The 23,808-nt window shown below is 47.8% G+C and overlaps 2 protein-coding genes across 2 annotated transcripts in view; one reads left to right on the top strand and one right to left on the bottom strand.

Annotated features, from left to right (window-relative positions):
• The window catches only part of scnm1 (sodium channel modifier 1), a 255,569-nt gene that overhangs the window by 228,187 nt on the left and 3,574 nt on the right, over positions 1 to 23,808 (bottom strand). The window lies entirely within an intron of this gene.
• Positions 8,992 to 22,355, top strand: tmod4 (tropomodulin 4 (muscle)). Its single transcript, XM_079344238.1, has 10 exons — positions 8,992 to 9,137; positions 15,381 to 15,556; positions 16,322 to 16,478; positions 17,097 to 17,216; positions 20,006 to 20,098; positions 20,511 to 20,641; positions 20,903 to 21,010; positions 21,380 to 21,523; positions 21,637 to 21,781; positions 21,961 to 22,355. The coding sequence occupies exons 2-10, from the start codon at positions 15,455 to 15,457 to the stop codon at positions 21,981 to 21,983; spliced, it is 1,023 nt and encodes a 340-aa protein (XP_079200364.1). The 5' UTR covers positions 8,992 to 9,137; positions 15,381 to 15,454; the 3' UTR covers positions 21,984 to 22,355.

Here is a 23,808-nt window from a genome sequence, read left to right as displayed (position 1 = left end):
GTTTTACTTGACAGTTTCGGCGATGTGTCTCGCCTCCTTCAAGAAGCGCCTCACTGACAGACTTGGAGTCGCCCCCTGCTGGCCAGTTGGAGGGAAACAAGACAACAACAGTTATTACATTTTAAACCAAGAGACGGCTCCATGTGAATGACTTCATCCAAGTTTTTCTACACTTTGGTTAAGATTTACATCCGAACAAAAACGGGATGCTTGAATTTATTCCAGAATGATCTTCATTGTCCGTGCGTTTAAATATAAAGGTAATGTTTTAACGTGCTCATCATGGCGTCACGTCGAGCTCACGTGAAGCTCGGGGCTGCGTTACACTTTCCTTTCATCATGTTACAAAGTGTCTAGCTTGTTGTGTTACCGTGGTGACGGTGATGTCACAGACAATGACAGGCCCTCGCACATCACTCAGACTCCTCCTCAGTAATGTGGTTAGACACAGGTAAAGGTGAGCGTGACAAAGTGATGCATCAAGGACAGAGTTTGCCTCGACATGTCTCAGATGTCCTTCTCATGCAGATGAGTCTGATCTTCCATGATCGCCATCTTATCTCCTCGGCGAACACGCCTCGAGGGAAGACTTCCCTGAATGTCGGCAAAAACAACCCTGAAAGAAAAAACAGGGTGACTCAGCAGTTCTGGTGTCGAACACCTTAAAGGTTTACTGCATCAGAGTACCACCTCCATCTTTCTCTGACATTCTTGACATTTCTTTGTGTTTCCTGTTTGAGAGAGTTCACAAACAGAACCAGCTGAGCAGCATCATTCAGCTGATAACTTCAGGATCTGTTTCATTTTTTACCCGCTTTTGTTTCTGGCGGTAAAATCCTTCAGTCGCATCAACTTCACAACATGTCGAACATTAAAAGCAGATCATGACAGCAGAGATAATCATGCTCACAGTCTGTCTGAAGAATGAGCTCATGTCTTTATTGGCACACGCTGTGGTCGGCTTGCTTGACACCATGTTGAATTCCAATATGGCGATCGCTAGAAACCAGTGCTTCATGTCACTGAGACGATGTCAGTAGATCCAGCTCGCTGTCGACACATCCCAAACTGCACGCCACCTCTACCGTCTCTACAGACTGTCTGCACGCCACCTCTACAGACTGTCTGCACGCCACCTCTACCGTCTCTACAGACTGTCTGCACGCCACCTCTACCGTCTCTACAGACTGTCTGCACGCCACCTCTACAGACTGTCTGCACGCCACCTCTACCGTCTCTACAGACTGTCTGCACGCCACCTCTACAGACTGTCTGCACGCCACCTCTACAGACTGTCTGCACGCCACCTCTACAGACTGTCTGCACGCCACCTCTACAGACTGTCTGCACGCCACCTCTACAGACTGTCTGCACGCCACCTCTACCGTCTCTACAGACTGTCTGCACGCCACCTCTACAGACTGTCTGCACGCCACCTCTACCGTCTCTACAGACTGTCTGCACGCCACCTCTACAGACTGTCTGCACGCCACCTCTACCGTCTCTACAGACTGTCTGCACGCCACCTCTACCGTCTCTGCAACAACGTGAACGTGACTCACGTGCTGACATTTCTTCGACCCTGTTGAAACGTTTATAATTAATCTAAATGAGATAAAAACATTTAGTGACGTTCTCTCAGTCTGGTTGTGGGCGAGGCCGGCGGCGCCCTAACCCTGAATAAGACATTTAAATAACTTGTCAGACAGCATGTTAAAAATACCAAACAAGGAATTTAACCCCTTCATCCCCAAGTCCGTGTGAATCAGCCTCAGTGCTTTTTAGGGGGGGGGCGATCGTGGACCGCGGTGCTGAAACATTTCTACAGTCCACTGTCATCCCGAGGGTTTGAGAGGACTTCCTGTGTGAATCAGATGAAACATATTGACAAGCACAGCCGCACCTCAAAGTGACAAATCTGTTCACAATGTTCCAGATGCAATCAGTTCACAGAGCATCGTTTCATGTCCTCACCTTACACCGAAAGTGAGCGCAATCTTCTAAAGCCAGATCAGGTCACCGCAACAACGCAAGAAATGTGTTCAAGGAAGTAATCAGACGAGAAACGTGACCTTGAATCAGATCTTCATGTGAACAGCTTCATTATAGTCTGAACCCACTGACTGAGTCATGCTGTATTTTTAACACGGCGCTGACTCTTTCACTACGCGTCGTCAGCGCCGCGGTTTCCCCCTCGTCTGATGGCGTGCCCGGCCCCACCGTGAGTACAGCTATGAGCAGCAACTCCAGAGAGGAGGGGGACGGGGGGGGACGGGGGGGAGACAGCGCACGACAATGTTTTCAATTTGGACCGCAGTACCCATCTCAAACACTAGGTGTCACAGTTACATATTGTTCCTTTAAATAATAACCATAATTCCATAAGTCTGATGAAATGATAAAAACGTCTGACGTCCTGCCCTCTGTCTGTAGGTGTTCCCGGCTCGGCGGGCAGGGGGCGGAGTCAGGACACCTCAGGGTGGTCTGTCAGGACTGATTCACATCATGAAGACTGTTTGAAGTCTTGTTTAAATGTATTTCCTGTCTCGTGTGTGACAGCCTTCTTTTATCTCTTCCTTTGAGCCAGTTTGTGACAAATCGACAAAAATGCAAAATATGACATCAGATCAAAGATAAAAACTGATGGTGAAACACCGAGGATGATCAGACACTCAGATTGCCTCATCTACAGGTTGTAATGTTTCATTCTTCAGCTCTGTGGAAAACAAACAAAGTGCAAGGTCGAGCTTGGTGAAAAGTGGGCTCCACCTCTCTCCAGCCGTCACCTTTAACCTTTTCTGCAGACACTCCTCGTCCAATCTAATCACATGTTAACCTAAACTATCATCAAGTTTAACCTCTGCCACATTGACAGTCGGCTGCACCTCATTGGTTTACAGCCTGATTGCATCTCAAAGGTGGATGACACAGCAGCTCTCTGTAATCGTTTAAACCTGAATAATGTTCTTTATAATCCTGAGTTAAGCACTTCCTCACTCAGACGAGTGTGCAGCCACGCCGCCTGACTGGACCTCATTTTGTTCTGTTTATAAAGAGAGAGGCTCGGCTCAGCGCTCCACAGACCGGTTCAGGCCGGCTCTGAGGTTACATCAGTGCAGCAGGAGTGGAATGTGTCTCATGTGGTCGGTTTGATATCCTCTCGCTGTGTTTGGTGCCGAGCCCAATGAAAACTTCTCCAGAGGGAACATCACAAACACAACGTGTTGCCAGATCTCGTGAGAGAAACAAGCAACCAGGTCTAACACAATCCACCCAGCCCGGCCCAGATCAGAGTCCAGACCTTTACCAACATGTGTCGGCTACTGGACAATCATTCTCTGTTATTCATAGAAGCACAAAGTAAGTGGAAATGTAATCTACATTTCCTCTCCTATCTCTCCTCTCAAGCTGCAGAGTAAAAGTTTCCATTCAAAAACACTTTATTTGTCCCTGGGGGGCAATTCAGAGGACAGTGCAGCTATACTAAAAATTAGGCAAAGAAAATAAAGTGTCAACATTTAATACCATACCAAAAATACCAAATCCCCTCCTCTCCATTGTCAGGCATTGTTCCTGAACACTCACAGGAATGAAAGCCCTGCCTGCAGCTCACAGGTCACGTGTTGAGCATGCCTGGATAACGAGCTGTACTGTTGTTTATCAAATGATATTTACTGTTTGTTTGTTTGTTTGTTAATAGTTCACAAAGTTATTGATTTGAAATCTTCAGCTTTCTGCTTCAACACTGAGCCAATCTCTTTTCCATATCATTTTCCTCTCTTATTCCTGGACACTGTCTTTCTGTCGCTCCGTCAGATGGAGTTGTGCGTGCGTGTGCGTGTGTGCGCGCGCTCATGTTTTGGGGTGCCAGATCGGGCAGGCGTGGTAACCAAGGAAACGGGTTTGTTGACAGATTCTGAAAAAGGACAAACTGACCACCGCGTTCGTGTTCGGCTTTATTGTGAAGAGAATCGGGAGGAAGCAAAGCAAGGCCAAATAAACAACAACACTTTAGTAAACAAAAACAAACAGTGACGTAACAACAAGCCTGAAGTGGTTCAGACCTGCTCAGCACGGGAGGCAGTGGAGGACAGGGCTGCTGTTTCCTGTCAACACGGCCGAATGTACCCTCACTGTGATCACGTTCAGCACGTAACGCACGCACGCACGTCCAGCACGTAACGCACGCAACGCACGCGCGCGCGCACACATATGCTCACAGGAGGGGCGGCAGAGTGGGCTGCATTCTCTGCGAGACAAAGCCCTTTTGTCCACTTGGAAACATTGCTCACGTGCTCCCCCTCGTGGTGAAGAAAGCCACACTCACACCCACCCTCAAAATAATAACAATCATGCACTGAGAAGAATTCCAATGACGTTTGTCCTCATTTCTGTGAATGAGGAAGCGTCTCACTTCCTGTCCGTAAGAGGAAACGAAGCTCTTGGAAACATGGTGGATGTCTGTCACCTGCTCGTTTATTAAAAACAGAAGAGAAAGTCTGTTGTTGGTTTGCTTTGGACCCCGGGGACTCCTGAGCGATTTGAATACGAGGGGGAGAGTCCCCTCCACTTCCTTTGAAACTCAGAGAAAAACCCTCTCCGTTGCCCCGGGCAACCAGACATTAAAACATTCTCCTTATTTTAATGATAACAATAATTATACACTGGATTTATAAAGAGCTTTTCAGGAACTCAAAGAAACTCACCAACTCTACGACGTTACACACAGGTGAGGTAGACCAGACTAATCGAGACCAGACCACCGACCGTCAGTGTCTCATCACGCCGTGTCAGACAGTAACAACTATCATGAGAATATTTGTGGAGTTCAACAGAATCAATCAAATCAGTGTTATCTGGAGACGCTTTACCAAAGAGCATCATGGGAGAACACGCTGGAAGGATTTCTCCTTTGTGTTCCTGTCGCCTCTCTCGTCCACACTCCCTCACTGCTGAGGTGGAGGTCGGCGCACGCCGCTCATGAAGGAGGACGGCGTGGTGGTGAGGATGACACAGTCGGATGGAGGAGGCGGGGTGTCAGGGGCTTCGCTTGGTAGAAGTGACAGATCACCTCGCTGAAGGTCGGGGAAGCGCCGTCTGCTCGGGTCGTGTGGTTACTGCGAGCTGCAGAGTAACAGGAAGTGTCTCTGAATCACCTGAAATGACTCTGTGGCTTTTTGTCTCTGGGTTGCCACACGTGTGTGCGTTTGGTTGCCAGACTTTAGTGTCTTCAGCTCGTGTTTTTGTGCGTCCGTCCGTCTGTGGCGTCTGCACGGCGTGCTGAAGCGTTCACAGTCAGTGTATGAAACACTCCGAGATCACGCTGTCACATCTCTCCCTTAATGTCTCTCTCTCTCCACCTCTGTTTCCCCTCATAGTGATGAGGAATCATTACCAAGAAACACCTCCGCACACACACACACACACACACACACACACACACACACACACACGAGGCCTTCTTTGAGCCTCTAAAACAGTGGAAAACATTTGGAGGACTTTTTTAAAGGTTGTGTCAAACTGAAAGTGAGAGTAAGAGGAAGCTGACCTTGAGAGGGAACAACAGCTCTGCTATCAAACACACTTTATTGACTTTGATAACATTGTGGTATAAAGTGTGACAGCTGTGACTCCACTTAACCTCCGAGACGTTTAAGCTCCTCCTCCCCGCTGCTCTCAGACACGACGTGACGAGCAGCCTTCAAAGCGTGTAAACACGAAGTGATGCAGCAATCACATACAGACGAGGATGTCGTCATTCAGCTGCATCAAACTTAAAGAGGAAATTAAAGAGTTCAAGCTGAACACAAAAACATCCTTTTTTTTGCTCAATGCAACAAAAACAACCCGGATAGATTTGTTTTACATTCTGACATTTTGAGATACGTTTCCTTTTGTTGTGCAGCTCAGGTGAGCACAGGTGTATTTATGTTGCAGTGTTACCTGCTCTATCTGGGCATGCATTGATTCTGTCCATTGAGTAGTTATTGAAGTTATTCTTGGATACATTTCATCCCATCAAAATGACTCTCGCATGCTGCCGTAGATTAAATGACATTACTGATGTCTGCAGGTGGAGAACGTGATGGCTGACACTTGTTGGACTATAAAGGGGGTTTTTTCCTGCCAGTTTCCTTGTACATGTTCCAGGTGAAGTCCCAGTGGGCGTATCGCAGCCATGTGAACGAAACGGAGCGAACTCTCTGGCTGCGATGACCTCACCACACCTCCCCCCATAGATGTGGACATGCTCAGTAGTCCAGAACAAACATAAACAACAATGGCGGCGGATTGTGCGATGTGCTTCAGCAGCTCGTTGTATAAACAGAACCTTGATATGAGACATCGTGTGTGTCGCCGCCCAAAGAGCATCGAACACCTGCAGCAAACAGTTCAACCTTTACCCGAGCACAGGGCGACCATACGCAGGGCGACCATACGCAGGGCGACCATACGCAGGGCGACCATACGCAGCGTTGAGGTAAGACCTGGGAGAACTCGACGCTAAACAGGATGTTGTGGAGGAAGTGGTTGTACTGGTGAGTGTCCACTGCCCACTACTGGCCGGGCGTGAGAACTGCATCGTTTTCACTCAGAGACCTGCCGTGTAGACGGTCTGTAGTTTGAATCCGGAGTGCGGTCGTTTCGATGCGTTTCTGTCACAGAGTCTCTGTGGAAACGGGGCCTGAGTCACAGCGTCTCCGTGGAAACGGGGCCTGAGTCACAGCGTCTCCGTGGAAACGGGGCCTTAAGTCGAGGCTCCATTCGAAGCAGGTGAGTGTTTTTTACTGTGTGTTTTATTTTACATTGGATGCAATGACACATTTACGCACGTCACTGAATCCTTATGAACTAAAATAAACAGATTGATGAATTCTGTGGAAAAGAGTGGCAGACATTTTGTTTTTTGCAGCAGTGGTTCCACATGTCACACCTGAGCAGGGAACGCTGTGGATCATTCTGTGTTTGGTTTGAAGGAGTCACTGCATGGCTGAAGAGGCTCCTCACATACAAACGAAGGATTAGCGCTGCTACTTTGCAAACTGAATAATAAATGCTTTTTTTTTTACAACTTTGAATCCAATCCTACAACTTTAACACGCCTGTCTCGTGAGTCGGATGTTTGATGGGATCTTCTGTACTTCTGAAAATGTCTGTGGAAATTCCCAAGGCCGTATAAATATTTATTTTTTTATTGTTGCTGTTTCCTTTTTACAATAAAGTTCAGACACAACAAAGGAAAGTCCAGACAGAGGGATGTCTGGGGATTATCCAGACTGATTGAAAAGGCTTATTATATGTTTTATTTCAGCAAAGTGGTGATCTGCATACATGTAATCTGACACCCGTCTCTTCTTCGTGTTTTTCATCCTTCAGATGCAAATGCAGCAGGTGCAGCAGATCCGACTGTTGAACAGGAATGTGCAGACTTGCAGAAACACAGGGTGGAAGAGGTGTGAGAACTCGGGAGTTACCTGCTCACACACTTCTCCGAATAGCATGCAGTGTTAAAAAAGGAAACAACACAGCAGTGAACACACCTTTGTTTGTGGTTGTCCGTGTTATCTCTATGGTGCTGCACTGTAAATAAGGATACAGAGAACACAGTCACATCTGGAAGTATGTGAGGCATTCACAGAGAGAACAGAGACAAATGATGTTTTGTTTTCTCTGAATAAATATCTGTCACTTTAAATCAATGAAGTTGAAAACGTCTCTGAAGAAGTGGGACCGTATCTCCCAGAATCTATTTATACCGCTCCATTTTTATTTATTTTTTGAACAGAAATGATCCTTTTATTCCCCCAACAATGAGCTCCGTCTTGCTCAGAGCTCGTCTTGTTTTGCTCATGCAGCCCTTCGGCTCGTTTAAAGCTCACGTGCCAAACACTGGAGGGCATCGTACAGTCACAACACAGGGTTGCCTGTTTGAAGGCAATGATTTCATAAGAACTGCAGAGCTGCCGTTTGCACTGCCGGTGTGTCTCTGCTGCCACCTAGTGGTCACAGAGGATAACTCCAGTCTGGATCAAAAAGCAGCTGCGTGTTTACAGCTTTTTTTTTTTTATAAATCTTTATTTTGGACTTTTCTGAGAACAGGACAGAGCGTCAGAAAAACAGAGGGGGGGTGACATGTGGGAAAGGAGCCACAGGTCACATTCAAACCCGAGCCACTCCATACATGGTGCACTACCCACTAAGGCCCACATGTAGGACCCATGTAGTTATTTCAAGTATTTTTCAGTTGACACGGTTAAGCAGCAGCTCCGTGCAGGTCAGATATGTTGATTATTAAAAACAGCTCTGAGGTCACATGAGATGACACAAGCTGTACATGTAATTAGAAGGATTTCTTCGAACCAACAACAAGTTGAAAGTAGGCCAATTCACAAACTGGTGCGACCGGCTCGAGGACTCTGGATGAACTTTTGTGAAGGGAGCAAATCTAGTTTAGAGTTTATACAATGACGGGACGTTCTTCACAAACAACAGCTGTAAATATTCAGTCAGTAATACCACGGGCTGTATTCACAAAACTTCATCAATACTAAGAGTTGCTCCTAGAAAGTTCTTCGGAAGAAAAAAAAAATTAATCAAAAATAAAATCATTGATTTATTCTTTTAGTTCATGAATCAACAAAACTCATTTTGCTTAAAGTGAGAACAAAACGGTTTCAGAGGTACCGCTCCGTTTGAACCAGTAGATGTCTCCCTTCACTTCCTGTCTGACTGCTCTCATTTAATTGATGAGTAAATGAGTTCATGCTCCACTTCTCTCCAACCCCCCTCCTCTCTATCTGACCCCCCCGTCCCCCCCCCCCCCATCCCAGCCAAAATAATAAAATGCTGACTTCTCAGAGTGCTGATCGTCAGTATGCCTGTCTCAGCATAGCAGCCGAGAGGCCTGAGAGAGAGAGAGAGAGAGAGAGAGGGAGAGAGAGAGAGACACAGAGAGAGAGAGAGAGAGAGAGAGAGAGAGAGAGAGAGAGGGAGAGAGAGAGAGAGACGTAGAGAGAGAGAGAGAGAGAGAGAGGGAGAGAGAGAGAGGGGGGAGGGGGTGTAAGAATAAACTTTCTCTGGTTTTTAACTGCAGGCTCTGCCTCACTGAGGGGCTTCAGCACTGCGCTTCTGTGAAGGTAGGTGTGAGGCTGCTCCCTCTCCCTCTGTCTTTGCTGCTCTCTCTGTGTGTGTGTGTGTGTGTGTGTGTGTGTGTGTGTGTGTGTGTGTGTGTGTGTGTGTGGTGTGGGGGTTTCAGGGGGATTCCTGAGGGCATGTTGGGGTAACCGTCTTGTCTTTGTTTCCTGTTTTTGGGTTCAACAGTTTGTCTCTCTTTCTGTTTGAGACTGTGGTTTAGGATGAAAGGTGGGCATGTGTGGAGCTGCCCCCCCCCTCCCCCCCCCCCCCCTTTAAAAAAACTCCTCTTCTGTGCAGAAGTTTGATCACTGTACTTGATAGGACGACTCTTTTGTCCCTCTGTGGGAAGCTGGTTCAAAATGAAGTGCTGTCAGTCAGATGAAGCGATGTGAAAGGCATGTGAGGGGATCAGCCGTCCAATAACTGTCCATGGCTGTGCAGTGAGTTCGTCACAGGGGGGATTTGAGATGTTGTCTCGGGGGGCTGCAGAGCGTTGACGCTGGTAAGGACGGTTTAGTTTGCACACCGGCTCCAGCTGTCTGTCGCTGGATTCAAACGTGTTCTGGCGACTGGTGCTGATTCAAGTTGTTCCAGTGACCACAGAGTCGTGCACAACCTGAAACACAACTCCACCCCTCACCCCCACCGTCCCATCGCTGCAAGTTCAGGAGGAATATGTGATTAGAAACGTTCACCTCGACAAGAACGCGTAAACATCCAATTTCATCAAACGTAGCGAGTTCACTTTTCATCAGCTGACAGTTATATTCATAACGACCACGTCAGGCTGCTTTCTGCCTGTAACATCTTGAATATGATGATATGATGAAAGCCGGCCTCGTCCACATGTTGGTGGGTGTTTTTGAAAACTTCGTGCATTTTGACCTTTTGTACACAAACAGCGTTTCAGGTCACTTAAAGCCTTTAACGGCTTCAGACTAATGCATGTGAGGCACTTGTTGCTGCTTGATGCATGTCTGCACTCGTGCTCTGATACAGATCAATATTTGGCTGCTGAGTTTTTACAGGGAAATTCTAAATGTATCTTGAGTGTATAAAAAGGTTGTGAGCAGTGAAGCAACAGGTCCAACCTTGAAAGCTGTGCAGCCTGGCGTCCTGCTCTGCTGTTAACTCATCTTCTTTAAACGTTTCCCTCCCATGCTGCTAACTTGTTCCCTGGGTCTCAAAATGGGTCAGTCTGAAGAGGCAACCCGACCCCGGATGGATTCGCACGGCTGCAAGAAGCTGACTTGTGAAGCTAAAATTAATCTGGGGGCAGATCTGGGAATGTCGCACTCTGGCGGTGAGACGCGCAGAAGGCGACCTGCGGAGGGTGACAAATCTTCTGAGCTGTCGGTGGCAACTTGAAGCTTTGAAAAAAAAAAAAAGAGTCCTCTCCTGATCCCGAAGCGCTCCGTCCAACCAGAGAGAACTCACTTCCTGCTTTATTTTCTGCTCTGATAAAAACAAGGGCAGAGTGTAAATCATCCCTGAGTGTGTAACCTTTGTCACTGTGAAATCTAAAGCCATGTAATGGTGTTTGACTTCATCACTACCACTTACTCCTGAAACTCCTCATTAAGACGACAAGAACCTGGAAGCTCACATGTGATGCCTCTTCTCCCCGAACATCCGTCGATCCCCGCTACAGAACCAAGGAGCTCCACATGAATTATGAAACAGCTGGGACTCAATGTGTGGTGCACACGCTGGTAGAGACTCAACAGATGGCTGCAGACTGAAGGACAGAACGGTTGAAGCAGCTGCTTGAAACATTTGCTCCGTGACATTTCTCCGATGTTTGAGCCCGTTCACATCCGGCCCAGCTGAGATCCATGCACCCACATGACGTTGTTTTATTCTGGACACATCTGCTGTACAAGCTTTCATGCTGGCTTTGAGATGCTGGAAGGTCAAAGGTCACCTTTAAATTAATAGCTGTGATCAGTGAGGTGCTGGAACGAGCTAAATGTTTTGTCACTAACAAAGTTGTGTAGTTTGGTTCTGATCCCACCATGTCTGGATTTGCCACTTGGCCAGAACAGAACACCTTAAACCTGGACTTTGGATGGAAGAAGATTCATTCCTATGAAAGCTGCTCAGTGCCTCATGAAAACGTCCGACGTCCATCGAGCATCATGCATTCTTTGTTCCACAGGTGTCGTCCTTATTGATCAGTCTGTCATGCTCCTTATGGAGACTGGACGGGCGGCGCCCTAAGAACCTCTATTATCAAGCCGCCACTGGTGTTCGCCCTAGAAGTACGAGACGAGACGTCTCCTGTGACAAACTCAGCCGCTGAGCTTTTAGTCTCTGGATGTGTTTGGTTCTTCACGGTTCTAACGACGTAATTCTCAGGAGAACGCTGAAATGATTTAATCATGATGACAAATTCTGCTCTGACTCGTGAAGAGGTCACACGTCTCTAAATCAGGTCCTGAACAATTTGTTCCAGGACCTGGACCGTTTGGAGAACATTCGATCATATATCTGACCCGGCAGTCTTTCACATGTGGGTTTGAATCTTGAAGGTAGAGTGGCTGCATCAGGCTGAGCTCATAGAGACACTGCAGGCTGCAGGTGGAAAAAGAAACGTGTGCAGCCAGCTGGTGGTGACAGGTGACAGCTGCCCCTCCCTCTTTGTTTTGGTGCGTTAGAGGAGGGTCTGCTGGGACTGCTGGGGACATTCACAAACATCCAGTCTGTTTCCAGAGCGGTCGCAGGGATCCCTGGTATGCCCAACGTGTCAATTTAAATGTCACAACAAATGAAAACTCCATGTTGGCCGAGTTTTATTGTCCCTGCTGGGATCCGTTCATTCATTCGCTCAACGTCTAGGGCGAGGGATATTTAATCCTGGATCCTGGAGTGCGGTCCAGGCGTCGTCAGCTTGCTGTATTTCTTTCTCTGAGCAGCAGGCAGTTGGCTCACATCTGTGTCGTCGCTCAAGTGTCAGAAAACAGCCGAGAATTAAAGTCAACAATAAGCGAGGCTCAAAGGATTCATGCCGGCAAATCACATGAGCCTCGTTTGGATGGAAGCACGTTCACTTCCTGAAGCTCCCCCTCTGACTGGACTGGGACGTGAACTTCTCTTTGTTGGGTTGCCTTCCTGAGAAGGTGGACTCTTGGATCAGCTCTTCATCAGGAGAGGAGTCAGAGGCTGTGTAGCAGCGTCTCCTGTGACGCCTGTCAGCCAGCGTGCGGTGGCTCTAACGCGTTAAGCCAATGACACAAACACGGGATCACCCAGCTGAGAGGAGGAAGCTGGAGGAGCTTTAAAGGATGATGGAAGGAGGAGAGAGCAGACAGGATAAATCTCCCCAGGCCGACAGTCCGGCTAAAAGATCCGAACGAGAGGATTGTTCATGTTTATTCGAGGCTGCGTTCACACCTGGAGCTCGTCTGCGTTCACACCTGGAGCTCGTCTGCGTTCACACCTGGAGCTCGTCTGTGTTCACACCTGGAGCTCGTCTGCTTTGTTCTGGTTCAGGTGATAAAATCATATTTTCCTCCTCAGGTCATTTTGTATCGTGTGCACACTGAAATATTACACCATCACTCGAGCGACCCGGCGCCAACAGGCCACATGTGGGACAATATCTGACTCTGTGAAAAGGGGCGGAGCCACAGTCTGCTGACCTGTAGGAGTGCGAGCGATGCACAGTGTGGTAAACGTTGGTTATTTTAGCGGGCAGTCAGCTCTCGGCAGCGTTTTGGATTTGGACTGCAGTACCCATTTTAAACACTAGGTTGCATATCGCTCCTTTAATTTTAGCGTGTTTCATATTGTTTTGTCTTCGGCTCAGCGACTGTATAAAGAGCGGACGGCGGGATACCTCGCCTCAAGTGAAGCCAACAGATTTAGAGCTCCCCCTGCTGACTGGCCCCGCCTCCTTCATGGCTCAGGGTCAAACGATAAAACGATAAAATCAAGATGCATGTCAGCATGTTTGTCTAACACACATCGGTCCTACAGTGAGTCATTATCACGCCAAAGTCTTCACGAGTTCTGACGCCATCAGAACAACATCAGCAGCTCTGTTACATCGCGCTGTCTGTCTTTGATGCAGGGCAGGTTTAAAGTGTTCATCCATTCATGTAGCTGCAGGCGGTCACAAGACCTGTGTGTGTGTGTGTGTGTGTGTGTGTGTGTGTGTGTGTGTGTGTGTGTGTGTGTCCTAATGAAGTGTAATATGATCACTGAGTCCAACCAGACAGACGTGACCTCGTGAGGAACAAGGTCACATAGTTTGTGTGTCAGATTTATCTTCAGCTTCTGAAGGTCGTTGAACATCTTCGAGTACAAACACTGAAGTCCAGTTCACAGGCTGATCTCATGTCTGCAGGGTTCTGCATGGTTCTGATACCTGGACGTGTGAGCTCACCTGGACCTGCCTCCCTCCTCCGTCTCTCTGCTGACTTTAAATTAGCTTAAGTCGCTCCCTCTCTGATGTGTCAGACCTTTTTAATCCTCTGTATCTTCATGGTTGTCTGACACACACACACACACACTCACACACACACACACACACACACACACACACACACACACACACACACAGTGAGAGCAGAGCCACAAGTTGATTCCTCGGCTTCAGGAGGGTTTTGTTTTTTTGTCTTCATCAAATCACCATGGTAACGGCAGACATGCCTGTTTAATCTGTCATCCGCCTCCGATCAAGAAAGAAACACTGGCAGGAAATATCTGCAGACCTCCAGCTGAGCGAGAACGCAGAGGCAACGACTCGTCTTTAAGAAGGCGTTTGGTTGTTGCAGGACGTTTTTCCCTTGGTAGAAAGTTCAGGTGACGGCGTGAGGCGTTCTGAATCTGACTTTTACTTTGAGCCTGATCACATAGCTGCTCCGTGAAAGGTCTTGTGTTGCCATCACAGATGTTAACGGATGCTGACAAGCAGACTGGCTTATTGAGACCGGGTCTGTGACCTGGACTGTGGTGGGTTTTCTTTTCTGGCCAAGTTGGGATGAAAACTGGACTGAAGATGTAAACATTGGACCTGACAAACCCGATGGCTGCATTACTCACACCGACGCTGACTTATGGTTTTGGTATTTCTCCGTTTGAGGGCCGTGTGTGTCGTTGGAACCGTCTTCTCTTTGCTGTATCAAACACTGGGACTTGTTAATGTGTTTGTGGCTTTTCATGTGTGTGTGTGCCGCTGTGTTTCGGGTGTGTTTGCTTCTGTGTGAACGAGTGTCCGTCAATGATAAATTAGGGTTTGTGCCCCCCCCCCCCCCTCGCTGCGTTATTCTATTCTTAGCAGCTGTGTGGTGAGCTCTGGGTTTAGAGTTACAAAGACTCTCTCTCTCTTTTACTTCTCTCGCTCTGCTTCTTCCAGTGGGCGGGACTTCACCTCTCGTATGGTTAAAGGTGAAAATAAGCGTGTGACCTGACGGATCCTGCAGCGTGTTTACACAGACTCGGCCCTCCGGAGTATCGGAGACGCATTATTAGAAATGCTTCTATTATTACCAGCATCACATTATTGAAGCGCTCTCGGCGGGGGGGGGCGGGGAGGGGGTTATGGGCTCTGTGATGATCATGACCGTGGCGGGGGTCCCCTGGTAAAATAAGGACAAAGTGATCTATTGAAGTCATTTGAACCTTGGTTGCTGGATCTTCTGTTTAAAAGAACTAAATCCGGTCAGACTCAAACAATGTTGATCTGTCCTGTCAGCGCTTGACCTTTTTTTTAAACGATGTTTAAACGCTGCAGGGCTGCCAGGAGACGGCTGCTCTCCAGTGTTGAGAGAAGATCGAGCTGTTTAGCGCCCTCTGCAGGTCTATCCTAAAATGTGTCTCTAGTCTGTCCACAAACCCCCCAATGATGAGAAAAGTCTGTCCTCTCCGTCTTCTGCCTGCTCAAACAGGCCGTTTGGAGATGTTCCCTTCATGACATCACAAAGGGCAGTAGCCCCTCCCCCAGGTGGGTGACACTCCCACAGCTAGGTGTTTGTTCTGCCCTCTGAGTCTGCCTTCTCACCGTAAACAATAGGACATGGAGCCAGAAAGCAGCGAGTACACCCGAGCCCTTCCAGAGAGGGGGCGTGGTCAGACACAGCTCATTTACATATTTAAAGCTACAGACACAGAAACAGCCTGTTCTGAGCAGGGCTGAAATAGAGGGGTTTATAGACATGATCAAATACAGGATCAGAGTGGAGGTCAAACACTTCATATTGACATGTTTTAACTCTCTCTCTCTCTCTCTCTCTCTCCCACAGTGCCCACTCACCTAAGGTTGAGCAGAGGGGGTGTGTGTGAGGGAGTGTGTGTGTGAGCCGGAGCTTAAGGAGCCATGTCGGACCCCAGGGACATCGACGAGGATGCCATCCTCAAGGGCCTCAGTGCTGAGGAGCTGGATCAGCTGGAGTACGAGCTGCAGGAGATGGACCCAGAGGTACGAGGGGGGAGCGCTTCATAACGTCTTCCCAGGACAAGATGAGACGTGCACTCTGTTCCTCCTCGCCATGTCCTCCCTTTATCATGTCTCGAGTTAAAGCCGTGACTGACAAGAAGTCATAAACAAGAGAAAAAAGTCCAAAAGATCAACCGAAGTATGAAATCCAGCAGACTTCTCAGGCGGTTAACCCAAGTGTTGCCATAACAGGCTTTCCCAGAACTGGATTCAGGTCTTTAATTCACTGCACAGAATGTCCTCAGGACCTGAGAGCTGGACCTGCGTGCCCACGTTCAGGACTGGGGCTCATGTAGAAAGAGAGGGAAGGTTATTTTACATCCCAAAGGTCCCTGCTCACATGCTTGTAGTTTTTCTGAAAGTGCTTGGAGTCTTAAGATGAGACTGGCAGTGATTGGTCGATTGTTCTTGCAGCATATCTGCAAGCTGCTGCTTCTCTGCACATGCTGGGACACATTGCAAAGAAGACCAGGCTGCAGCGCCACTTTTTACTGTCTTTTCTCCGTCATTAGTTCATGCATTTAAACAGTGATATACAGTAAAGTAAATTAAAGGTGTGGCGTGCTGGCTAAATGATTCTAAATTAATTTCACCGTCTTCACACACAGCTTCCCAAAGAGTAACATGTCTCTAAAGCAGGATCATTTGATTAGTTTAAGTTTCTCCTCAATCCCAGCCATCCAGACTCTGAATCAACTTCCTGTTTTCCAGTCTTACATCGGTACATTTGACCCTTTGCTCTCCCAGAATGCCATGCTGCCTGCCGGCTACCGGCAGCGTGACCAGACGAAGAAGAGCCCGACCGGCACGTTTGACCGTGACGCCCTGCAGCAGCACCTGGAGAAGCAGGCCATGGAGCACCCGGACAGGGAAGATCTGGTGCCGTTCACCGGGGAGAAGAAAGGTAAGGGACACATGTCTGAATCTCCACGGACTGTTGTCCTTCTCCTCCGTCTGTGTTCTGCAGCTCACTGACTTTCAGGGTTCGTTTCCATCACACTGACAAGTCCAGAGCTCCACCAGGGGGACGCTCACTCCCAGATCCTGCAGCAGGCTGTTTGCAAAATGGATTCCCATGGAGCTCATCGGATTAATGGGAACAAATTAAGCAACAGGCATCTTCACGTCCTGTGGAAAACGAGTCTCGGAGAAAAGCACAAAGAAACAGATAAGACAGAGAGATTTAGGCTCCAGTGGAAAACAGGGTCTTTTAAAGCTGGTCCATAAATCCTCTGATAAGCCCGGCTCACTCGTGTTTTGGGAAACATGATCCGCTCCGAGCTTTGACCAAAACAGAGACAAATTTACGCTTTCAAACACTCAGACTGAAGAATCCACTTTAAGATACTGATGCAAACCAAACAACAGGCTGCTGTTGATTCTCAGTTTTTGTCGCCTTCTTGGCGCCATTCCTTCCAGCATTTCCGTCCATTTTCAGACGTCTCTCTGCATCCCTGATTGTCGGCCTCGCCCTTCTTCCTAACGTCTTAACTCCTCCTTTATTGTCTCTCTGTGTCTCCAGGAAAGACCTTCGTGTCAAAGACGAAGAAAGAGATCCCTGCACACGAGCAGATTGTCCTGGAGCCCGAGCTGGAGGAGGCTCTGAAAAACGCCACCGACGCAGAGATGTGTGATATTGCAGGTTAGAAACAAACACAACAGAGATGCTTCCATGAAACGTCCTGATCTATCAGGAAGCGTCAGAACCACGAGCAGGTCAGAACCACGAGCAGGTCAGAACCACGAGCAGGTCAGAACCACGAGCAGGTCAGAACCACGAGCAGGTCAGAACTCTGGAGCGTCATCAAAGGTACGGCGCCATTAACTCTTAAAGACACGACGGAACCAGACCATTCAGAGATCTGTAAGGTCCTCTGTGTGTCCTCTGTGTGTCCTCAGTGTGTACTCTGTGTCCTAAGTGTGTCCCCAGTGTGTCCTCTGTGTGTCCTAAGTGTGTCCTCTGTGTGTCCCCAGTGTGTCCTCTGTATGTCCTAAGTGTGTCCTCTGTGTGTCCTAAGTGTGTCCTCTGTGTGTCCCCAGTGTGTCCTCTGTGTGTCCTAAGTGTGTCCTCTGTGTGTCCCCAGTGTGTCCTCTGTGTGTCCTAAGTGTGTCCCCAGTGTGTCCTCTGTGTGTCCTCTGTGTGTCCTCAGTGTCCTAAGTGTGTCCCCAGTGTGTCCTCTGTGTGTCCTCAGTGGGTCCCCAGTGTGTCCTCTGTGTGTCCTCTGTATGTCGTCTGTGTGTCCTCAGTGTGTCCTCTGTGTGTCCTCTGTGTCCCCCACTGTGTCCCCTGTGTGTCCTCAGTGTGTCTCCAGTGTGTCCTCTGTGTGTCCTCAGTGTGTCCCCTGTGTGTCCTCAGTGTGTCCCAGTGTGTCCCCAGTGTGTCCTCAGTGTGTCCCCAGTGTGTCCCTGACCCACATAGCTCCATCATACATGTTTTCTCCATATTGTCTCTGTGCTCAGCGGTCCCAGGCTCACAGACATGGGCAGACATGCGATGGGTTCTAATTCCCCACGCTCAGCAACACCAAAATAAATAATCCTGGCTGTAGGCCACCGAGGGAAGGGTGGAGTGGACATGGAGGCGGGGGGGGGCAAAGATACTGTATCTGCTTACAACAAATGCAGAGGGAAGCTTCTGTGTTTGCAGATAGACGAGAGACAGTTTGTTTCCTGAGAAGCAAAAACTGTTTCATGAGAGACGTGTTGGAGGAGTGGACTTCATATTTATTCTTTTATTGTGCAGGGTGTCAGATTCTCTGGATGGAAGATGACCAAAAATATCTAAATCTAAACTAATAAGACACTTCTTCACATCAGTAAAAACTTACCTTTACACCCGGGGGCATGTTTCGTTTACAGCGTCAGGAGGCTTAAAACCCGCCTCAGCTCTCAGCCTGTCGTTAGCTTGACTCAAAGTTAGCCTGCTAGCATTTCCAGCACGGAGACCGCCATCCATGGGACTCCAGCGCCCCCTGCAGGGACACACGGGGGACTCCAGCGCCCCCTGCAGGAACAGACAGGTGCCGTCACTCAGGCTTCATCCATTAATATGAACAGTTTATGAGCAGAGCTGCTTTGGATCAACAGCTGATTCACACATCGTTCACCTGAACGACCCTCGATGATCATACACGTTAACAACAAGGATGGAAGAACATTTATGTTTTTCAGCCTGATTGTGATTCTGATTGAACACTGGTGAAACGCGGCGACACTCTAACAGGCCAAACAGACGGGCAGGCATCCGGAAAGCCGGAGCAGGGCGGCCTATTTGTGCGGCTCCATCAGCCTGTCAGGGAGACCACCGCCGTTTTAACCCTGGATGGAGTCCAGCCGAGGATTAAACCTCAGTTAGCCTCTGTCACTCTTTTGTGTGGGCTTTTTGGCAAACAGGCTAAAGGGGGATGAATAGCTTGGCCGCTCCGCTTCAGGAGCTCAGAGCGCTAATGGTCCAACACGGCTCCCTGATGACTTCATCTTCACCTTCTTTATATTCTAACATGTCGCTGTATGTCGAGCTTCTTATTCAACGGTGGTGTCGTTTGTGCTGTGAAGCTACCGTGGGTTATTCTAAGAGCTAAACGGGAAGACGAGGGGGGTGTTTATGGTCGGTAACGCCCCCCTGAGCAGGCAGCTGTCCCCCCGGCCTCCCTCTCCTCACAAGGCCCTTCCCATGATGCCCCCCACACCGGGTCAGGAAGGTGGACTGAGGGTGGGGAGGGGGGCGGGGGCGGGGGGCGGGGGGTGCTGTCACAGCAGTGAGCATGTGACACAGGTTGGCAAGTTACAACAAGAGCAGAAAGAACCAGCAGTCTGCCCTCTGCTGGTCATACACTGTAACTGCACCTGTTACCTGAGCAGCTGCTGTGGATGATGTTCACTGTGATGTCACATGTTGTTATATATTTAACCTGAACACTTCAAATCAGATATATGCAACAAAAACTCCTCAACAACACACCGAGCTGCACGTGTGAACGCACACACATGCACACACTCGGGGTGTTTTCTGATGGATGCTATCATAATGAAATCGTAGTCTGTGAAGTTTGACTCCTAAATGGAGACGCAGACAGTCACAGTCACGTCTCTTTCTTAATAACTCTGTGTTGTTTTTTTAAACATCAGCTGGATTTGCTTCGAGGACGTTCGAGTCCCTCTCAGGTTTGAACTTGTTTCCTCTGGGACTCTGTGCACTGTGTGATAACAGCCAGTGGTCTGAAGCCAGACTCCATTATTCTTATCTCATCAAACAGAAACACACAAGAAGCCAGGGAACACAGAGGTGGTCCGCTTCTCGGTTTGTGGTCTCTGCTGGGTCCGACCCAGACTGACACTTTGGGAGATCCGTTCAGGTCACATGACCATGTGACCTCTCTCAGACAGCACAGATGTTTTTTTTTAATCTGCATTGTGTTTCTGTCCTCGCAGCCATTCTGGGAATGTACACTCTGATGAGCAACAAGCAGTACTACGACGCTCTGGGCACCACGGGCACCATCGCCAACACAGAGGGCATCAACAGTACGTATGACATCATCACATGCAGCCCCTTCCTCATTGGTCGAGATCATTCAGTCACTAGAAGTAAAACTAAAAAGTAAACAGTGAAACGTCTGTCAGGTTTTATCTCATTGCTTTGCATGCATGCTGTATCCCGTGATGAGGACGTTTCTGCTGCTCATTTATCTGATCATCTACGGATAACAACGCTGCTCTTCCACAAATAACTGTTTCATTTCTCTCGAAGAGCTCGAGAAACCGGCTGCAAATAAAAAAACTGTGATTTTATCCCAGGATTAAAAGATCGGAAAAAACAAGAAAACAACCAGAATTTCCCTTTTTTCACAGGAAAACTGAAACACATGCACTGTTCATTTCTTATACAATTTAAACCATCATGTATCTTACTCGCTGTTTGCTACTTTCTCTGCAGGTGTCGTGAAACCAGATCCTTTCAAGATCTTTCCTGAAGAGCCGCCCAACACCACCAACGTGGAGGAAACCCTGGAGAGAATCCACAACAATGACAGCAGCCTGACTGAAGTCAACCTCAACAACATCAAGGTCAGCAGAGGTCAAAGGAGCAGAAGGACCTGATCCATGACTGCACAGCTTCTACACACACACACACACACACAGGCTTCGACTCAGCTTCTCTTCACAGTCACATGATAAACAGCAGGCAGCACAGTGACAGCAGCAGTCTGCTCGGAGTGAATCAGCTCATGAGAGAAGGATCAGATCAAAACACAACATCTTTCCAAACTCACTGACTTTGCTTTTTTTTTATGTGCATCTCTGTAAATCCTCCCGTCTGTGCTGCAGGACATTCCCATCCCCACACTGAAAGAGATCTTTGAGGCGATGAAGGGAAACTCGACCGTCGAGTCTCTGAGCATCGCTGCGACTCGAAGCAACGACCCTGTGGCCTTTGTGAGTACAATATGAAACACTGACACTGACACACACACACACACACACACACACACACACGTGGCCGTTTTGGACGTTTTTCAACTCGCACATTGCACTATTCTCCTAATCTACCAAATTGGTGATTTGGTGACTGTTAATCCTGATTTTATCTAAATCGGTGGATTTCAGGGTTTTATGGGGTAACACAAAAGACTAAGAAGCTTTCTAAGTAACTGAAACTCTTCAGTTTCTCCATTTATTAGGAAACATTTGTGAGATTTCTTTTCCAAAGGTCACAAAGCGGGAGTTTGGCAGGTAAGAGTTTGGTCATATTTTGCGGATATATTTCTCAATATTTCCCACTTTGTGTTTCCGTGTGTGTTGCAGGCGTGTGCCGAGATGCTGCAGGAGAACACCAGCCTGCAGAGTCTTAACATCGAGTCCAACTTCATCACAGCTGACGGCATGATGGCCATCATCAAAGCTGTGGCCAAAAACGTCTCACTGGTGGAGCTCAAGATTGACAACCAGGTGTGAAACGTGCACCAGAACGTAACGTGTTATCTGCTCCAGTCAGTCAGCAGATTGTCTCATGTGTCTGTGTCCGTGAGTAACCAGCTGCTCGTCTCTTCTCTCCGCTGCAGAGGCAGAAGTTGGGAGACTCGGTCGAAATGGAGATCGCCTCCATGTTGGAGAATAACTCCAGCATCCTTAAATTCGGCTACCATTTCACGCAGCAGGGTCCCCGCGCCAGAGCGGCCATGGCCATCACACGAAACAACGACATGAGTAAGAAACACTCGAAACACAAACACAGAGGAAATATGTGAGCAAATAATCAGGTCCAGCTGAAATCAACATTTGAGAGGACACATTGGGTTGTTGATTTCTGAGGTTTCCAGGCGTCATTCTAAGATTTAAATGAATCCTAAAACACTTTTCTTTCTTATATCTTTATTGTTCTGCAGTTCGCCAGCAGAGATTAAGATGAGATCGACAAGGAGCAAAAAATAACCTGCAAACTGCCATCGTGCCATCTTTCCCAGAGTCGACATGAATCGTCCCAAACGAAGCTGGATCATTGTGCATGGTGCAATCCAATTAACATCCACGTCCGATCATTTCATTTCATTTACCACCTCCCGCTTTATGTAGACTGCTGAATTATCATAAAGGCATGTATAGGTCACAAGCAAAAATGTGAAGTGTCTTTTTTTTTAATGCTTTTAGTTTGTGCATCGCCAACGTCATCCCAAACCCTAAAAAGTTAACTCTTCATTCATGGAGAAACCTTTCTAATGTGGTGCTATCTGTGGGAGGAAACCAAACTGTAAATACTTTAAATAAAATATATATTCAAGTACTTCTTCTAAATGTTTGGCACGTTTAATTTGATTGAATCTGCAACTTTCTGTCTTTAGTATTTTAATCAAGCAGAAACCCTCGTTGTTGTCAAATGAAGCCAGTGTGGAAAAGAGGAAAGAGGATACAGGAGTGGGCGGGGTCAGGCGGAGAATCGAACCTTTTATGTGAAGTGCAAAAAAACAATCATGCAGTTCCTGGAGTGTCCACTAGAGGCTGGCTGCAGTACCTGGAGTGTCCACTAGAGGCTGGCTGCAGCAGCACAGGAAGTCACATACACACCCATTCAAACAGCCTGTTTTTACAGCAGAGAGAGATGTTTTATAACTCAACCATCTTGATTTGACAAAGAGTTATTCTTAAGTAAAGGCGAGGTTGAGATCAGAAGAAGAACATAGAAGCTACAAGCTAACGAAAGGGCGCTAACGTTAGCATGTGGTGATTGCAGCTCGAGCAAAGGGACATTTTGTCCGCCGCTTGTGCTAAACTCCTTAGCGCAAATGTGAGTGGAGGACGGAGGCTTCAGTATGGAGGAGGCGTGGCCAAACAGCAGTTTGTTTTGGCAACATCTACTGGATCAAAGAGTTGCACACTCTTCCTTTAATTGTGAGAGATAAAAATGCACCGATGTTCTGAAAATAAAAGAACTTCAATGAAGGCTTTTTCGTTGGGATTCTGATCTCCAGCTGCTCCGGTCTGCAGTGAACATGAAGTGACAGCATCCCGTCAGTGCACTGACATATAGTCCCACTAATGAACCTTCATGTAAAGGAGCGTCTCTTTAATCCTTCTAAGTCTCTCTGGATCCTCTGACTACCCTCAAGCACCTGACTTATTTTTAAAACTCTGACTGGAAACACGAACTGGACCGCCGGGCTTCAGTTACCTTGTTCCAAATATAAGACGCAACTTTAAGAGGGTTGGCACCCCGCGTGCACCCGCTGAGATTTACAGACACAAACAGCTGCTAACCTCGGAGGATTTTCACAACATCACTGAAGTTCCTGCCCCCCCCCCCCCCCCTCCTGTCTGTAACCTGCTTTCTTATTTCTTTAAAAAAATTTAAAAAAAAAATCACATTGAATGTTGAGTTTTTTGCGCCACCAAGCCGAATATTTCTGCTTCACAGAGGGCCAGTGTTTCCCCTTCCTCGCTCTTATGAAAGTGAAACAGGTGTGTATTTGTAACGTGGTTAATATGGGGTTTCATTAATATGGGGTTTCATTAATATGGGGTCTCATTAATATGGGGTCACTATAGGGAGATTAAATGATGCCTATTTTAGAAGGAAGGACGAAAACATGTGAAATACAAACATGACATAACTTAAAGGAAGATTGTGCTGCTTTTTGATCCAGTAGGTGTCGCCTTTGAGCCCAATCATGAAATCAAAACAAACTGCTGTTAGGCCACGCCTCCTCCATACTGAAGCGTCAGAGACACGCCTCCAACCC

Source organism: Symphodus melops, assembly GCF_947650265.1.
Source record: "Symphodus melops genome assembly, chromosome: 5".
Lineage (NCBI taxonomy): Eukaryota > Metazoa > Chordata > Actinopteri > Labriformes > Labridae > Symphodus > Symphodus melops.
This window is presented reverse-complemented; position numbering and strand designations above follow the sequence as displayed.

What these genes read in the sequence shown, in the direction of transcription:
- tmod4 (XM_079344238.1), top strand. Translation starts at nt 15,455, where the DNA reads ATGTCGGACCCCAGGGACATCGACGAGGATGCCATCCTCAAGGGCCTC. An exon ending in CAACACAGAGGGCATCAACA is followed by an intron (nt 20,099 to 20,510) that starts GTACGTATGACA and finishes CTTTCTCTGCAG; the next exon opens with GTGTCGTGAAACCAGATCCT. An exon ending in AGCTCAAGATTGACAACCAG is followed by an intron (nt 21,524 to 21,636) that starts GTGTGAAACGTG and finishes TCTCCGCTGCAG; the next exon opens with AGGCAGAAGTTGGGAGACTC.